General features: G+C 38.6%; 1 protein-coding gene across 3 annotated transcripts in view; it reads left to right on the top strand.

The window, feature by feature from the left end:
* The first annotated feature begins 326 nt into the window (after window positions 1–326).
* LOC150099728 (uncharacterized) overlaps window positions 327–19,183 on the top strand; it is a 178,126-nt gene continuing 159,269 nt past the window's right edge. For all 3 annotated transcript variants that reach the window (XM_090404047.1, XM_090404045.1, XM_090404046.1), the window contains exon 1: window positions 327–437. In XM_090404047.1, the coding sequence (XP_090260173.1) occupies window positions 378–437 (60 nt within the window). In that variant the 5' untranslated portion in view covers window positions 327–377. The remainder of the gene's footprint in view (window positions 438–19,183) is intronic.

The raw sequence follows: 19,183 nt of genomic DNA, 5'->3' as shown, positions 1-19,183 counted from the left end.
GCTGATTCTGAACTTCAGAGAACATTCCACCCAACCATTTACATCGATTCCAAGTGCATGGCAATGGTTAGCACTCCATCTTGAAACGCTCAAAAGCTCAGCTAGTCCTCCCTGCCGTTCTGTTAAAATCTCTCTCTCCATCTAGCTGCCACTGTTCTCCTCGCCACACCAAAATATCTTATACCTATTAAGTTTCTTAATTACTCACTGAATTAAATAAAACCGAATAATAATAATATTATTATTATTGCAGAGAAATCACAAGACGGTTAACGTGTACTTTGTTTTGGTTTCTGTTTCTTATCAGTGCACCTGACGATAGTATTGTTAATAGTTAGCTTTTTTTATAAACGGTTGGATTGAAGTTATTTAAGACAATGTATGCAAGAGATAGACGCCAAAATTTCTCCGATTATAGTTCTGAAAAGAACAAACAGGTAAACAGTATCTTCTTTATGCAATGAAATTAAAACTATCCTTTGTTGTTATTATTGATGGGATAACCTCAACAAAATATCTGCAAAAGTTGGCCACACCATCAAAATCGATGCACGCAAGGTTTTCGGGTAAATTTTTTAAACGTTACAGAGGTTTTTAAATGTGGGTTACAGATTATTGATATTAATGATTGTTTTACAACATGCCCCATAGATTAAGTAACGGTAGGAGCTATGTTCTTTCTCATACATAACATAACTGTTTTTTTTTTTTTTTTTTTTTCGATTCCGAAATCTGCCATATTATAACTTTCGCAAACGTTACAAAATTGGTAAATCCCTTTCCTTAAACCACAGTACTTAACATTTTAATATCTTGGTTGTGTGAAATTAAATAGTTTATTTAATATTGAACGTGCAGTATTAGTATAAAGCTGCCACTCCTTTCCATTGTCTACATGCCAACAAGAGCACATTGGTTGCATGTGATTTTAATAATAATAATTATCCCTTTAGACTTAAGGGAGAGGTAAGGGCTCATCTAGGGAAGCCATTCATCATCCATACCAATTGTTACCCAAGCCCTTAAACTCATCTACACTCAATTCACTCACCACTTCAACAAACTCTCTACTCACTTACTGCTCTGTGAGAGAAAAATATAGCCCTCATCCCTTTCTTAACCATGTACAAACTCAACTTCCATGTATGCTGTTAATTTCTCCACCTTCCATATAATGAAAAAATTCAACAGCTGGGGGGGGCCTCAAATAATTAGACCCAAATTGAGGACCCCAAACAATGAAGGATGGGGGACCCAGAGCACCTCAGATCCTGCCTGCCTTGGAAAAAGTGTAAGTACGATCCTGCAGATAATATCCTATAACACCCATTCAGAAATTTTATCGACCTGTTTCATATCACCCCTTTTTAACCAGTGTCTGCAGTCCATATACTATTAATCTGTCCTCATAATATACACTCCATAATCCTGATATCATGTTGGTAACTCTTCTTTGCAACTTTTCCATAGCTTCTTCATTCACACATCTAGTAACCCAAATCTCTGCACAATATTCCAGGTACAGTCTTATCAAGATCTTGACAAGAGGCCAAATACCTTCCTTATTCTTAAATGTCAAAGTCTCTTTCAACATTGAAAATAATTCATCATAAAATGTTATTATTAACATCTGACCTCCATGACGTCAGATACTCATCCTGAGAGGTACACACAATCACATACAAACTTCATCCTCCTTCTCCTATAACATGAGGCTTTACAATGTACATTCCCTCAATCTGTCCTCATATTCCACATTTCAAAGCCCACTGACTACCATTATGAATCTTTTCTGGAACCTTTCTAACATATCCTCATCACCATGAACCCCTGGTAACCAAATCTGTGCACAATAATCCATGTGAGGCCTGATCATAACCTCCCTATTTCTGCATGTCAGGGTCCTCTGCATCATTGCCATTATCCGACGTGATGTGTTCACAACTTGTGTAATGTAGCTTCTCAATTTCAGGTCCTTGTCCACCACCATCACTCCCAAATTTCTCATCTCCTCTACCTCCTTTAAAGTCTCCCCACCAAGTGTATACGTTGATTCTCATCTTTTTCTTACTAAGTTTCAATACCTTACACTTTGTAACATTGAACTGACATTCCACTTACCTGCCCTTTCTTGCAATCTGTTCCAAGTCCTCCTGTAAGACCATAACATTTGCTTGATCTCTGCATTGCTCTCCCCAATTTTGCATCATCTGCAAATAGCTGCATATTACTAGTTAAATCCATCCCAATATTAACATACAAATTGAATAACAATGGTCCCAACACTGACCCCTGTGGTACACCACTAGTGACCTTCCTCTTTCGGGATACTGCACTCCTGTTATAAAACTTTCTGATCTGACCAATAATATTCAATTAGATGTGTTCAACATCCTAACCCATTCTAAGCCTCCCAAAAATAATATCCCGCATAAAGAAATCATGGCTCTGAAAGAGCTATGCAATAATAACCACATTACCATAACCAAATCAGACAAAGGAAACGCAACTGTAGTGATGGATACAACAGAATATGAAAGCAAAATGCAAGCACTTCTCCAAGACCAGTCAACATATCAAATTATAGATCGAGATCCCACTAACTCACAAAAGAATAAGGTGTGCAAGTTATTGAACAAAGTCACTTCCTGGCCAAAAGAAACAGTCAACAAACTGAAACCCCTCCACGTTAAAACATCCAGGATATACGGAGCTCCAAAAATTCACAAAAAAGGTACACCTTTATGCCCTATTGTAGATAGCATAAACAATCCCACATATAAACTTGCTAAACATTTAGCCAAACTACCACAAACAGTTCTCTCTCTTTTGTTAAAAATTCTACCCACCTAAAAAGTATTTTAGAAAACCACGCCTTAAAAACTTCAGACAATGGTGAGTTTTGATATCATCTCATTATTCACGAATGTACCATTAACCGAAACTCTTAACTTACTAAATTCACAATTTCCCCCTGATATATTTCAGCTATTTAAATTCACAGTACATGCAGGTTATTTTACATGGAAAGGAAAAATATACAAACAATTAGATTAGATGGGACAGCTATGGGATTTCCTCCTCCCCCGTTTCTCCCCTCCTTAGCCAACTTCTACATAGAACATCTGGAAAATCTAGCTATCAACACAGCCACTCTCAAACCTAGTCTCTGGCTACGCTATGCTGATGATGTGTTTGCTATTTGGCCACATGGCCTAGACACATTGAATACATTTTTAGTGCATCTAAATAGCCAACACCCTAAAATCTACTTTACAATGGAACTAGAAGCCAATGACTGTCTACCCTTCCTGGACACACTCATCAAATGTCTTCCAGAAGGTTCCTTATCATTCTCGGTTTATAGAGCTAGAGCAATCACACCGTCACCCTTCTCAACAATATGGTATCTTTAAAACACTAACCCATAGAGCTAGAGCAATTTGTTCCAATGACATTGCTCTCACTGCTGAACTTTTTCACGTACGTCACACCTTCCTGACCAATGGCTATAATCCCCATAAGATAGATAAAATACTAAATGCTCCCCAGAAATGTCCCACACTATCAACCACAGAAGACTACAACAAAACTATCACCATCCCATACATTAAAGGCACATCTGAAAAGATATCTAGGGTGCTTAACAAACACCAACTACGCACTGTATTTAAACCTTATGTGAAATTGGCAACTCTCATCTGTTCACCTAAGGACAGATTATCTCCTTTGTTGCATCCAGGAGTTTATGAAGAGCCCTGTTCTTGTCATCGAGCCTACTACGGACAGACAGGAAGAACTGTGGACATCTGCCTTGGTGAACACAAAAAATATATCTGGTCTGGCAGACCATGCTTTGGATACTCCTGCACACAGGATCAATTGGAAAAACACAAAAGTACTGCACAGAAGCTTTTACAAATCAGAGAGGTTGTTTCTAGAATCAACAGAAGCCCTGAAACATACTCCAAACCTCAACAAGTATGGCTGTATAAATCTACTAAAGATTGGGAGACAGCCATCCTAAGACCAAATTAATATCTTTTTTTTTTTTTAAACTTAGATGCTGCCTAATTAGAACTTTAGTCTTTGTGTTGCACGCTACAATTACTCATACTAGTCCCACTGTTAAACTGGATTGTGATTATTATTATTATTCTGGGCAACTCCAAGGAGTTGACAGACTCATCGAGGGAGGCCCTAACATCATGTCAAGAACAACTATTCGACATTCACACAGTATCTATCATACCTTGCCTTGAACTCATTCACAGTCGTAGCACCTACAACAGACTCTGGCAACTTATTCCACTCATTCACCACTCTCCAAGTAAAAAACCTAGCTCTAACACCCTCGTTAACCACATTCTTTCCTAGCTTCCATGCATGGCCCCTAGTCCTCCCACCACCAGTCCTATTTTCAAAAATATCTTCTGGATTAATCTTAATGAAACCCTTCAGTAATTTGAATGTCTCAATCATATCACCCCTCCTTCGCCTATCGTCCAATTTCTGCAACCCACAAATCCTCAACCTATAATAGATTTAGTTTAATCCTTTATCCCAGTGAGAGCAAACAAAGTTTGCGCCTGAAAATATCTTCAGGACTAAATATAGTGTTGTACTATCTTATCCAGTAAGTAGTGCAACACCAAGGCAACTCGTGGCAAAGGTGGAGCAAGCTACCAGGCACTTCTAACCCAGTATCTCCCATAATGCAAAACACATTTCCTATGTGGATATGTATACTGTTATGCATTAAAGGGATTGGCCATCTACCCAGACTAGTTTCGACCTTTATTGAGGTCTCTTCAGTGGGAGCCAGGCCCAGAGCTGGAGATACCAGGCAGAAGCAGTAGCAAGTCATCTGTGCCTATGGGAGTTGCCAAAAGGTTTATCACCTTTTTTAAAAATTACTCTGGATTTAGAGAAAGATGTTGAAAATTTATTTATCATTAGGTTTAGGAAATGTGTTTTGCATTATGGGAGATACTGGGTTAGAAGTGCCTGGTAGCTTGCTCCACCTTTGCCACGAGTTGCCTTGGTGTTGCACTACTTACTGGATAAGATAGTACAACACTATATTTAGTCCTGAAGATATTTTCAGGCGCAAACTTTGTTTGCTCTCACTGGGATAAAGGATTAAACTAAATCTATTATAGTCTAACCTAATGATAAATAAATTTTCAACATCTTTCTCTAAATCCAGAGTAATTTTTAAAAAAGGTGATAAACCTTTTGGCAACTCCCATAGGCACAGATGACTTGCTACTGCTTCTGCCTGGTATCTCCAGCTCTGGGCCTGGCTCCCACTGAAGAGACCTCAATAAAGGTCGAAACTAGTCTGGGTAGATGGCCAATCCCTTTAATGCATAACAGTATACATATCCACATAGGAAATGTGTTTTGCATTATGGGAGATACTGGGTTAGAAGTGCCTGGTAGCTTGCTCCACCTTTGCCACGAGTTGCCTTGGTGTTGCACTACTTACTGGATAAGATAGTACAACACTATATTTAGTCCTGAAGATATTTTCAGGCGCAAACTTTGTTTGCTCTCACTGGGATAAAGGATTAAACTAAATCTATTATAGTCTAACCTAATGATAAATAAATTTTCAAAATTCTCAACCTATTCTCATAAGGTTCATTCCACAGACCTGTTATCATCTTGGTCACTCGTCTCTGGACCCTCTCCACTTCCTCCCCATCACGAAGAAACCCTGGCGCCCATAACTGGGCACAGTAGTCCAGATGGGGTCTTATCAAGGCTTGATACAGAGGAACAATAACTTGTTTGTCTCTGCATGTTAAAGTATTTTTCAGAAGCCAAGTAATTTGATGAGCTGATTTAGCCACTTTTGCAATCTGCCCCCTAAACTTCAATTCCCTATCCACCAACACTCCCAAATCCCTGGCCTCATCAATCTCCTGGAGTACGGCTCCACCAATGCGATATACTGCTGTTATTCTTTTCACCCTAAAATGTATAACCCTATACTTTGCCACATTAAATTGACATCCATTTTTCCTAGCCTAGTCCTCCAAACTATCCAAATCATCCTGTAAAATTTTGACATCCTGTGCACTGACAATTGCTCTACCCAACTTTGCATCATCAACAAACAAGTGAACACTTCCTCTCAGATCCTTTCCTATATCATTGTATCACTGATGAACAAATTGCAGTTTGAACAGAGGTGTGCAGCAAGAACAGAGCCCTGCGGCACACCACTAGTCACAAGGCGCGTTTTAGACTCAACTCCTGAATAAACCAGTCTGGTATCTTTCCATCAACCATCCTCCTATCCATCTCACCAACCTAGGTTGTCTTACTACTGTAACAAACTTTGTTTGTATTCTCTGAAGATGCTGGATATAATACCAGCGAAATATTAGTGTTAAAGTTAATAAATAGTTATTTTCTTATCAATCTGTGTTTGCATCTATACTGTGAAAATCCGATCAAAATTCTCTTAGGATGCGTGGTGATATGTTATCAAATCCCATCTCCTTATTGACATCAAGTTTATTTATTTCCCCCATATATCTCTTACTCACTCACAATTATGCCATCCTCTCCCATGTCCTCTATACTTGAGCTTCTCATGATTTACTCCTGATGATAATGAAACATGCTTATAAAGACTGCCAGCCTGAAAACTGCCAGCCTGGTTGGCTGAGTGATTAGCATATCTGTTCTCCAGCCAGAAGTCTGCAGGTTTGAATCCTGCCATGGGTATGGATGTTTGTGATTGTCTGTGAAAATAGTGGTGATGGTGGTGGGTGGTAGATGGTGTTGGTGTCATTGCGGTTCATCATAGTTGGTGGATTCAATGGTGGAGATAGAAAGTTGTAGAGCAGGTGCCCTCCCTTGATGAGTCCTTGGACTCTCTGGAGGTGTTATGTAATAATAATAAATTGATCTGCAGCAGTTACCATTCTACCATTTTCATTCATTAACATTATCTTATCATAATCACTCTACCTTCCTTGCCATATGGTGGTGATGGTGGGTGGTAGAATAAGCAAATCAGGCGAAGAAGAACCCTAAAAACTCTAGGGTTCTTCTTTGCCTGATTTGCTTATTTTTGCTGAAACTGCACTTTTGTTGTTCTTACTAATCTTTAGAGGTACCTGTGGCATAATAAATTAATAACTTAACACATATAAAACCAACAGTAATAATTTTAATGAATTAAAGGTACAATTATTTCAATGAAATAATTATCTTTAAAGAATTATTTAATATTATTTTAATTAATCTTCTGGCACACGCAACAATTTAATTAGTGATTCACCGACTGTTCTGTACTTTGTTTTCCATTCCTTTAACTGTTTGTTCTTCACTGATGATGTACTGTTACTTTCAGTATGAAATATTTGTACCTTTAATTCATTAAAGTTATTACTGTTGGTTTTATACGTGTTAAGTTATTAGTTGTCCTAAATGATTTATATTCCTGGCTTGCTCTTTATACTCTTTACATAACTGATTATCACCATTATTCATCTTGTACTCCTCCAAAGTGCTTCTTCTTCTAGATTTCATTCCAGTTTACCTATTATTATCTACCGTATCCAGTCTTTTGACCTTCAGAATACATTTGCATATTAATGCTGTTATGTATTTCTTTAGCAGTTCCCAAGTAGCATTTATTTCCATACTGCTCTACTTCGCATTCTATGCTATATAGCTCCAAAGTCTCCTAAGCATGTCATAATCACTAGCCTTGTATTTCCATATATATATATCCTTTCATCATAGTAGTCTCTATATAGCTAGCCACAACCAGGTGATCACTTCATGATTACTCTCACCAACTGGAGGAAAGCGTGAAGCTCCGCTTACATGTTGCCAGAGATAGTTGTCTCTTAAGAACTCAAGGAATTGATTTTACTTATTCCCAAATGCTATCTCTTCATTCCAATCTATATCACCATTATTAAAATTGCCCATAATAATCACCTTTCCTTCGTTATTATTATTATTATTATTATTCCTGATACCTCCAAGGAGTCCAAAGATGCATCGCGGGAGGACACCTACAACTGTCTATACATCTACAGGGTGTTCGGGATAAATTTGACATATTTATAATTAATTATATTTTTCCGTAAGTTACATGTATTAACACACACTTCTCTTCATTTAAAAGTTTGGACCCTCCTTCATTCACATACAAGATGTCAGAAAGGATGGATAGCTGGAACCCACCTGAATCATGGAAGAGAATAACTTGTATCATGATGATTCGTGCCCGCCATCAAAATAAGGATATTACGACTGCTGCCTAATGCTCCCTGAATACAGTAAAAACAATCAGGCATGAACTAGAGACTTGCAATGGTGACTACGAGGATGTAGCAAGAAGAAAGATCCCTAGCAGACGATCTGATTGCGTTCGTACAGCAGAATTCCTCGCAAATCTGCAGGAACAGGTGTTGAAGAACCCTGGCATTGGAATTCGGGCTTTGTTCGTGGAGTTGCTAACTGTAGTCAAGCCCTGGATAACAAGGGTAGGCAATGGTAGGCCGTATGTATGGCAGCAGGATTCGGCCCCTTGCCACACCTCTGGGAAAAATCAAAAATGGTTGTCTGAAAATTTCTACGACTTCACCAGTCCAAATGTTTGGCCTCCAAACTCCCCAGACCTTAACCCCATGGATTATTTTGTATGGGGCGCAGTTGAAAAAGACACCAATCGCACTTCCAGTAATACAAAAGCCCAGTTAATGGATAAAATTAAAACAGTTTTTGCGGCCCTTCCCAGGGAGACTGTAGCATCAGCTTGTTCGAGGTTCCGAAGCAGAATTGAAGCTGTGATCGATGCTAATGGTGGTTATTTTGAGTAAATCTTGTTGATAGTATTGTAATTAACTCTGCCTGTAATGTTTTTTTGTCAATTCATTAAATTTAATAGATACAAAGAAGATTTTCTTTTTCCTTACGAAACTGTCAAATTTATCCCGAACACCCTGTATATACTATACAAAATTGTTTATATATTTCTTCATCACCATCCTCCACATTCCTTGGTCTATAGCAACATCCAACTAAATATGTTTTCTTGTCAAACTTCTTTTCACACGACATTGCCTCATAACCATTGCCACTGTTTCCCTCTTTCATGTCTACCTTATGTGGACATAATTCCCCTGCTATCATCAACAGCACTTCCCCTCCCTTCTTGTCCTTTCTATCCTCGTGAAAAACACTGGACCCTTCTATTTCTATTCCTGTTAGAATATCATCTTCATTTAACTATGTTTTACTTATTCCATTGATTTTGGGTCAAATAAACTCAATAAATGAAACCATCTCCCTTATTTGTGATACTCCTGGTATTTGCAAATAAACAGTAGTTCACTTTTAGGTCTATAACCGGTACTACGGAAACCCACTTCTTGTTGGTTGTGATTTCCCCACCAAACCTTCCTTTGCCCAATCACCTTTATCACCATTTACCACATATATCCGCTAAGTCTCAACTTTCCTACCCACATCCCGATCTATTCCATTTCTAAGCTGATCATCCTCATACATGATTTCACTACTACTTCCAACATTCACTCTCCTTAAGCCATGTTTCACTGTCTGCCCTGGCTCTCCCCTCCATTACCCTGTTCTTCTTGCATTCCCGTTCTTCTTCATCTCTCACACTACTACTGTTTCCATTGCCAAGCACTTCTGTCTCTTCAGTACTGCTCTTCTGATCTTTCACTTCATCTCTTATTTCTGATCTCTTGCTTGCATCACACACACACACTGCACTTCCATCTAGTGACGGTTTCTCCAGATCACTCACTCCAAAACCATTCAAATGCAATTTATCACATCTGTGTAATTCTATTTTCCCCTCTAATACATGCTGTACATCCACAAACTGCACTCTCTTTTCCTTACACAGCTCTGCTAGCATACCATTCATGATTCTGGCTCTCTGTCTCCAGGGGCTTATAACACTTTGTTTATATAACAGTTATTTTCTTATTTTGTTATTAATTCCTTAATTCTTAATTAATTGTTTGTTTATATTTAAAAATACTGTAACACTTTATTTACTCAAAAGTTATTTTCTTCTGGAAAGACTGTGCAAGGAAAGCTGTGAAGCACACATTCACAACCTAAACCTAAACAAAAACGATTGCCTAAAACTTTCTCGATTTTGGGAAGTTATGCTGACTAATACTCACCAATCATGTGTTCCTTAATTTGTAATTAATTTTTTGTTTATATTTAAACACAATTGATTAACTAAATTATTTTAATGTAATGGGACACATCAATGGGATGCCTCATACTCTATGGGAGGAGTTAAACTGGAGGAAGCAGGGGAGACAAGAGATCTGGGGTTGATGATTGATAGAAACCTGAAATTTAGGGGACATATTGCAAAGGTAGTGAAGGTAACACAGAGGATTGCTGCAATAATGAGAAGGACACTGACCTGCAGAGATAAAAGGGTTATCATTCCGTTGTATAAGACTGATCAGACCACAATTAGACTATTGTTCTCAGATTTGGTCCCCAGGATTTGAAGGGAATAAATTAACTGGATAGGGTACAGAGGCAGATAACAAAGATGGTTTCAGGACTATACAATGTTAGTTATGAGGATCGGCTGAGGGAGTGTGGACTGAATAGTTTGGTGGATAGAAGAAGGAGAGGTGATATGATTGAGACTTTTAAGCTGTTGAGAGGTGGTTACAGGGTTGACTCTGGGGAGTTCTTTCACTTGGCTGAACAGCAGGAAGGAGTCATGACAAGGGACCATCCTTGGAAGTTACGAAAGGAAACTGTGAGAAAGAGAGTGAGGAGTGGTTTCTTTGCATGGAGGGTGGTTGAACCATGGAATGCATTGCCTGATGGAGTGGTGGGAGTGAGAACGGTCATTGTGTTTAAGGAGTGGTATGATAGACTTTGTGTTTCCTAGGAGGGACCTCCCTCGATGAGTCTTGATAGACTTGTGTTTCTTAGAATGTACCTCCCAGGATGAGTCTTTTGATTCCATGGAGGCCCGAATAATAATAATAATTTATTTTGGATATCTATTAATCCAGATGGAGCTATTCTCTTGCAGCTGATAGTGCAGTATAAGTATGGAAAGATAGTGAGTTGAATATAGTGGAGTAGAGTGCCTTCCTGCAATGAGTCCTTGGACTCCTTGGATGTGTCACTTGATAATTTACATGGCTTTGAAAAGGATCAGTCATGCCTTAGTAATTTACTAACTTGGATAAGGGAAATGGCTACATGGTGATTTTGCTGGATTTTGCGAAGGCCTTTGACAGAATACCATATGTATTCTGCCACAATTTGCGCAACAGAGTTACGCAAATGGGGATGGATATGACACTGGTTAAGTGGGTGGCTGCTGGGCACATATGAAAAGGTGGTATATGGAGGGGCAAAATCGCAAAATCATGGCAAAACAAGTGAGTAGTGGTGTGCTGCAAAGTTCAGTGCTGAGACATTTGCTGTTCAATAGGAAATAACCTGGAAGGATTATTATTCAATATATTCAATTGTTTGTTGATGATGTGAAATTATGTAGAGTAATAGTAGCGTAGTAGTGGAGACGGAGAGTTGCACAATAGGTGTCCCTCCCGCAATGAGTCTTCAGACTCCTTGGAGGTATCACGAATAATAATAATAATAATAATAATAATAGTTAATCAAGGCAATGTGGAGAGCTTGCAGAATGATTTAAATAATCTGTCAGTATGGGCAAAACATAATGGTGTCATTTTTATGATGAGAAATATTAAGTTATGCATTTTGGAATAATTAGATTACAAGCCGTGTATCACATTGATGGCACAGTACACCATGAAATAGATGAAGCTAGAGATTTAGGGTGGTGGAATACAAAGAGTTAAAGTTTAGAGGACATGTTGTTAAGATAGCTCGTAAGATTACTTGGCTATTGAAGAATATTAACAAGTAGAGATAAGGAAGTTGTTATTCTTCTTTATAAGGCCTTGATATGTTGACATCTGGATTAATGTGCTCAAGTCTGGTCTTCTGGGTTTCTTCGGGATGAGGAAGCGATGGAGAGATTCAGAGTTGAGCTACCGAGATGGTGAGTGGCCTGTGGAATGTTCCTTTTGAGGATAGATTGAAGGTGTGTGTAGATTGCAGAAGTTGGTTGATAGGAGAAAAAGAGGGGATATGATAGAAACATTTAAATTGCTTAAAGGGTTTTATAGGATAGATTCAGGGGAAATGTTTTCAGTACTTAGGTAGAGGGACCAGAACAAATGGTCATCCCTGGAAGTTGAATAAAAGTTTGGTTAGTAGGAGGTGTGAGGACTAGATTTTTTTCTTGGAGCGTTTTGAATTAGTGGAATGGGTTGCCAGAGTCAGTTGTGAGAGCTTTGTCTGTTAATGGATTAACCACCTCACCGGCTATTATGGATCAAATACGCATCCTCATATGCTTCATATCCATCATATATTTCAATGTAATATCAAGGGTATTACAATTTTAATATGCACTTTGAATCCATGATAACTTTGACGTCTATAGACGTCTTGGCCGGTAGCATGGTTAAAGGAGAGGTATGATAGATTGTGTGGATTGATTGGGTCTCTCCAGCAATGAGTTTTCAGACTCCATGGAGGTGCCTGTATAATAATAATAATAATAATACCCTGATTTCACCTGTTTCTCCTAGCATAATCCCACCAATACAACAATTAAACATCTCCTGTCAGATCCTTCTCGTTATCATTAATGTATACACTGGATGGCCACTTTTTAAGAACAGCATTTAATAATGAGTGGAACCCAATTTTGCCTAAGAATGGCCTGCATTCTCTGTAGCATCGATTCAACTGTCTGAAAACTTCCTCTGGAATGTTTGTGAATGTTGTCATAATGACATCCCGAAGTTGACGTCTTAGACTATTATAATCACCTGCCTTATAATTCCACATATGTTCCTGTCTCTTTGATACTCCTGCATGGCTATTCATTTTCCACTTCAAAACCATATGGTCACTCTCTCCAACTGATGGGAGAGAGATGTCATCTCAGTTATTATCAACTCTTCTGATGCTATAACCAAATTCAAAACTCTTGAACCTCTTGTTCCCTCTATTACATGCTGCCTAAGACATTTATCCCTCAAGAATTCTAGAAATTCCATTCTCTTATTGCTACTTGCATCTTCCTATCCCAATTTATACTACTGTAGTTAAAATCTCCCATAACAATCATTCTTCTTGCACTTGCCAAACTCAACTGTCTAAACATCTCCTGGTCCTACCCTCTCTGCTCCTGTAGGAACACCCTACTAAATATCCTCTCTTGCCCACCTCTACCTCACACCATATGCTTCAATATCATTAGTGTCACTGCCTTCCAAAGCTCTTAGAGGACATAGGTTGTCACTTATCATAAGCAGTACTCTACCACCACGCTTTCCCTTCCTATCCTGCCGAAAAATGCTGTACCCAGCGACTTCTATTCCTGTTATTATATCTTCTTCTGTCAAACACATCTCAGTGATCCCAATAATTTTTGGCCAGGCTGATGCTATCTGTGCCATCAATTCCTCTCCCTTATTCCAGATACTCCTGACATTGGTATAAAGCATAAAAATGCCATTGTTTCTATACCCAGCATTATCTCCTCTAGACTCCACTGGGCTCAGTGTTATCTGATATCGTCCCGCTTCTCCCAAGTACACATTCCCACAAGAGGCAACCCTTGCTACCATTCTCCCTGGTAACAGGGGTGGCCTGACTCGTTCAGAACAGCAATCTCTCCAGATGCCTATGTCCTTCCTCATTGAAATGTAAGCGGTCTCTCGCATACAGTTCCTCTCTGTCCTCAAATGTACTCCAAGCATCCACATATTCCAGTCCTCTCTTGTCACACATTCTAGCTATTATGTCATCCAATATTACTGCTCTTCTGCTCAGCTCGTCATTATCATACTTAAGCAACACTCACACTATCTTTCCTCTCTCTCTGTCTTCTTCCGTACAGCCTGAATCAAAAATCTCATATCTCTTGCTGCCTGACTTACATTACCACTCAAGTCATTTGTTCCTACCATCACAATCATCTCATCCACCCTTTCACCTCTCTTAATTGCCATAGCCACACTTTCTATCGTTCCTCCTGGCAAACACTCCCCACACATCCAATCTTGAACACCATGGATCATTGAGTGCCCATACATTATACCTCTTACCATTCCCTCTCTCCTATTGTTTCCAATCTCTCCTCTTCTTTCATTCCCATATGTCTCTGTCATTCCCCTTCTCCTCTACTGCTCCTATTCTCTCTTCTAGCATTCCCATACCTCTCTCTCATTCCCTCTCTCCTACCGTTTCCATTTTCTCCTCTTCTAGCACTTCCATACCTCTCTCTCATTCTGTCTCTCCTACTGTTTCCATCGTTTCCTCTCCTAGCACTCCCATACCTCTCTCTCTCATTCCATCTCTCCTCGTCTAGCACTCCCATACACCACTCTCATTCCCTCTCTTCTACTGTTTCCATTCTGTCCTCTTCTAGCACTCCATACCTCTCTCTCCTACTGTTTCCATTCTCTCCTCTTCTATCATTCCCAAAATTCTTTCCTCTCCTATCATTCCCAAAACTCTCTCTCTCTCTCTCCCCCCCCCCTACTATGATTCGCCTTGCATTTATCTCTTTCATTCTCCTAATTTCATCTTTCATACTTCTCCTCTCATTCACAAGACATCCCACCTCCCCTTTCAGCTTATCTATTTCCCTCTGCAGGTCAGTCACTCTTAATCGAAATTCACTCTCCCAAACAAAACCATCTCTGAAACTTTCACACTCACTCACGCCTTCCACACTATCAACTATTATTTTCTCATTCATATTTTTTTCTTCATTCTCTCCTATCACACTACTCGTCTTCCTATATTCATTTCCCGTTCCTGGAGCAAGTAGGTTGGATATTGATATATCTAATGCATTTATTTCCTCCCACTACCTGCACTTTACTCGCACACGCACCCCCCCTTTCACAAGCCACATATCCAATTCTCGAGATGAATACATGCCACAAGTACTGCATGCTACAAAGTCTCTTATTATATTACTTATAATAGAGTTCTTAAATGGGTGGAGGACTTGGCGACATGCAATTTGTGACTGTAGCTGAATCCGCCATCATTCCTTACTGCCCAGGAACTACTAGCGTAATCGTTAATTAATAAATAAGAAAAAGTACTAACAATTACAAGCAAATGAAACATTTAAGTACACTAAATATAAATAAATAAAATGAAATAAAACTAAGTACAGTAATGAAAACTTAGCTTTGTCTTGTCTTCTACTGTTATGCATTCGATTCCTACCCCGTCTTCTCGGTAACCCAAATACACAATATTGCGACAATAACTAACTTCAAAAAACAACCACTGAAGTACACTCGTATTCCAGAGACACAATTTAGCACTCAAAAATGTAGAAGAACGGACTATTTATCGATTAAAATCACTTTCTTCAGCACAGCTCAAATTCACCACCACATGCTACGGCCACTGTTTTCACTGACTTTAAAAGATCAGATTAGTTTTTGAGGTTCACATGTCTGATAGTGTATTAGTGGTTCTTGCTACTAATGTGTGTGGTACTACCATGGATATTTTCTTGTCAGAAGTGGTAATATGTGATTGATGGATTGATTTTAAAAGTTCAGGTTAGCTTTTTGGGGCTGCAAGCCATCCTAATCGTAATCGGAATGACTGTCTCACTATTCCAAAAGTTTTGGGAAACTATTCCTCAATTGCATTAAATAAGTTTATTTGCTATATTTTAATTTAATTGAATTAGTTTCAATTTCTTACACATGAATACTGCCCTTAGGGGATGCAGCAGAGGAGTGATGAACTGGCTGCATTAATTTGTTGTAAGCTCCCCTCATTAGGGGGGACTCAACCTGTTCTAGGATGGATGAGAAGGATATGATAGGAGGAGTTTCAATTTCAGCTCATTAGGTTTAATCTATGAACACATGATTGTATATATAGAGGAATTCCAATTTAAGCATATTCACTACTTTTTTTTTTTTAAAATTAAATTCCTGTTGTTATTTAATAATTATTCTGATGATGTCTTATGATACATAAGACAAAATATTTACATAATATAAAAAGTTATTAACTGTGGCATATGTGTAATTCTTTACTTACAGTGGATCTAGACTTTGAAGTTGCTATATATCCCTGATGGAATGCAGCAATAATCAACACTTTTTACAAGTGGAACTCTAGTTGAGTGGAATGATTATGAAATCTCAGGATATGACAACTTGGTGAAGGTATTTCCATTGTGAAGCAAGGGGATACTGCTGCATTCTCTTTCCTAATATAAGTTGCCATGGAAAGAATCATAGGAAAAGAAATGGAGAGAGAGAGACAGATAAAAATGGTGCTTTGATAAGAAAAGTTATGTCTAGCAGCAAAGCTCCATTGGTTGTCATCAAACAAAACCTTACATCAGAACTGATATTGGAATGTATAAACAGTACTAAGAATCTATTACATCTGATGAGAAGAGAAGTAGAAAGAGTATATGAAGTCATAGATGACTTGATAGACCAAGTCAAACACAATGAGAACTTGGTATTAATGGGAGATTTTAACATGATAGTTGGAGAAGGTAAAGAAAACAAAAATAGTTGGAAATTTTGGAATTGGCACGAGAAATGAAAGAGGTAAAAATTAGTAGAGGTTTGCAAACAAAAATCTAGTCATTAGTAGCACCTAGTTCACAGAAGGTCATCATCATTATTATTATCTCTAAAGCATCTACAATGATTCAAAAACTCATCGCAGGAGACTCACGTTATGCATTATTCAGACGATACTTATTACATCACTCCTTAAACTCATTCATTGTCAAGACACTCATAACTACTTCTAGCAATCAATTCCAGTCATTCACAACTCTCCAAGCAAAAAATTTAGTGTGCGCATCTTACTAATCACACCCTTACACAATTTCCAGGGGTGATCCCCCAGTTCTCTTCTCTTCTCCTCATCATATTCTGAAAAATTTCTTTTGTATCAATCTTATAGAACCTCTTTCCTGGTTTTCCCTTTCGACCGTAGGTGACTTTGTAGGCATTGTCCACAAAGGATTCCTGGTGAGATTTTTACAGGGTAGTTTACCATTGCTTTCCCCCAACTCCCAATTTTATCTGGGCTCAGAACCAGCATATGACTGAGACATATTCATGACTGTAATTCATGTGTTTTCACAGGGCCAGTTTGCCTGTTCTTAGGATGAAAAACCCAAGTTTCCGGGTGAAAAAACCCCTTACTTCCTTATGAGACTGGCTAACTCACCTTTAGTCAAAAGACACCACGTCACTGACAGGAATCGAACCCAGGTGTCTTTCCGACCAAAGGGATTCATCTATACTGACTGAGCTGCGGAGGCTCTTAGAACCTCTTTAGTAACTTATAAGTTTCTGTTCTATCATGTGTGTTCTTTTTGTGCCTTCAGCTAAACTCTGCAATCTGCACATCTTTAATATGTTTAGCATTCCACAGACCTGTCACCATCTTGGTCACTTGTCTCTTGATCCTCTCCACCATCTCCTCATCCTTAAGAAACCTAGCGACAAATTTGTGCACAGTTGTCAAGATGCAGAAGCATATAAGTTATTAAGGGGATTTTATAGGATTGATATTGAAGACTTTTTTCAGTACTTGGCAAGAAGGGAGAGAATGAGAGGTCATCCATGGAAATTGCGTGAGAGGGTGATTAGCAAGGATGTTTAAGACTGTTGAAAGTTTTTCCACTTGGTTATGCTATAAATTAAAGATACCAAGAAATTATTACTTGGTTTAATCTTTTATCCAAGTGTAAGCAAACAAAGTTTGGGCCTGAAGTATTTTCAGGACTAGGGCAAATCATGGTAAAGGTGGTATGACTTCACATCACTTGACTTATGTTCATCTTTTCTGATTGGGATGGTGCATCCTATTTCCCCTATATAAGGTAGGTTACAGGTACATTGAATTTTGTAAACCCCTGGGTGGGCAAGGTATGGAAGAAGATCTTTGGTGGAGGAGCTAAGTAAATTTCTTTGTTTTGCTGGGGGTTTTGAAGGTTGTCTTTAAGTAGTGTTGTTGTTGATGTTTGATGTTGCATTTAAGTAGTGTTCTGTTCTATTTTTTTCTGAAATGCCCCTAATGTAGGGTATGGCATGGCATTCTCGTAATCCTTTTTTGCTTTTAATGGCATTTTTATGGAGGATCTTGTGATCTGTTTTTTTATTGTAGCCATTTTTTTTACAAATGTTTGGTTATTGATTTCAAATTCTTGGTTCAGAGCCTGTTCATTTTCTAACCAGTGGTCAGGCTAGGAAAAATGATTAACAAACATTTAAATTTATTTGACTTTTGTATAGTTCAGTGGCATGTAGCTTGTATATTGTATGTTAAATTAATGATGTGAGTGAGGCTATTAGAGCACAAAAGCATAGGGTGAAAGAAATGAAGTAGTGGTAGGAACTAATGATTTAAAGGTGAAAAATTTGCTATGAGAGAGGATTTGAAGGAATTACTAGAGGTAGCAAAAGAAAAGAGTGAGATTGTTAAGATGGTGAGTCTGTTGCTGCAGTATGACAGAGTAGAGTTCAGAAGGAGGGACATAATTGCGAATGACTCTATGTGCAGGTTATGCAGGAGGAGTTTGTGGATGTGTGGAGTGAGTTTGATGGACGAAAGAATTTATACAAGAAGGACGGTTTGCATCTGAATGGATTTGGTGTGTGGAGACTGGAAAAAGTGTTGCTGCTGAATCAAGTGAAAGTGGATGTGCAGAATCAGGGAAACTAGAGCTATTGGGGGGGGGGGGCTGTTGAATGGATATGCAGACATCAGTGAGGCAGTTGAATGTAAGAATGTGTATAATACGCCTGAGCTAGTATGAAGGACAACAAACCAGAATGGGATAGTTAGTATAAGTTAGTGAGACATGGCTGACAGAAGATGACATAGTTAGTGGGATAGAATGTGAAGAGTATAGTGTGTTCAGGAGGGACAGAGAGAAAAGAATGGGGGAGAAGTGTTATTAATGATAGCTGATGAACTGCAGCCAAAGAGAATAGAAGTTCAACTGCAGGATAGTGAAAATAGCACATTTGAGGCTATTTGGTGCAAATTGAGGCCAGCAGAACAA

This window comes from Typopeltis vanoorti, chromosome 14 (genome assembly GCF_054136105.1).
Source record: "Typopeltis vanoorti isolate ZY-2024b chromosome 14, IOZ_Tvanoo_1.0, whole genome shotgun sequence".
NCBI lineage: Eukaryota > Metazoa > Arthropoda > Arachnida > Uropygi > Thelyphonidae > Typopeltis > Typopeltis vanoorti.
Note: the sequence above shows the minus strand (reverse complement) of the source record. Positions and strands in the feature narration are given on the sequence as shown.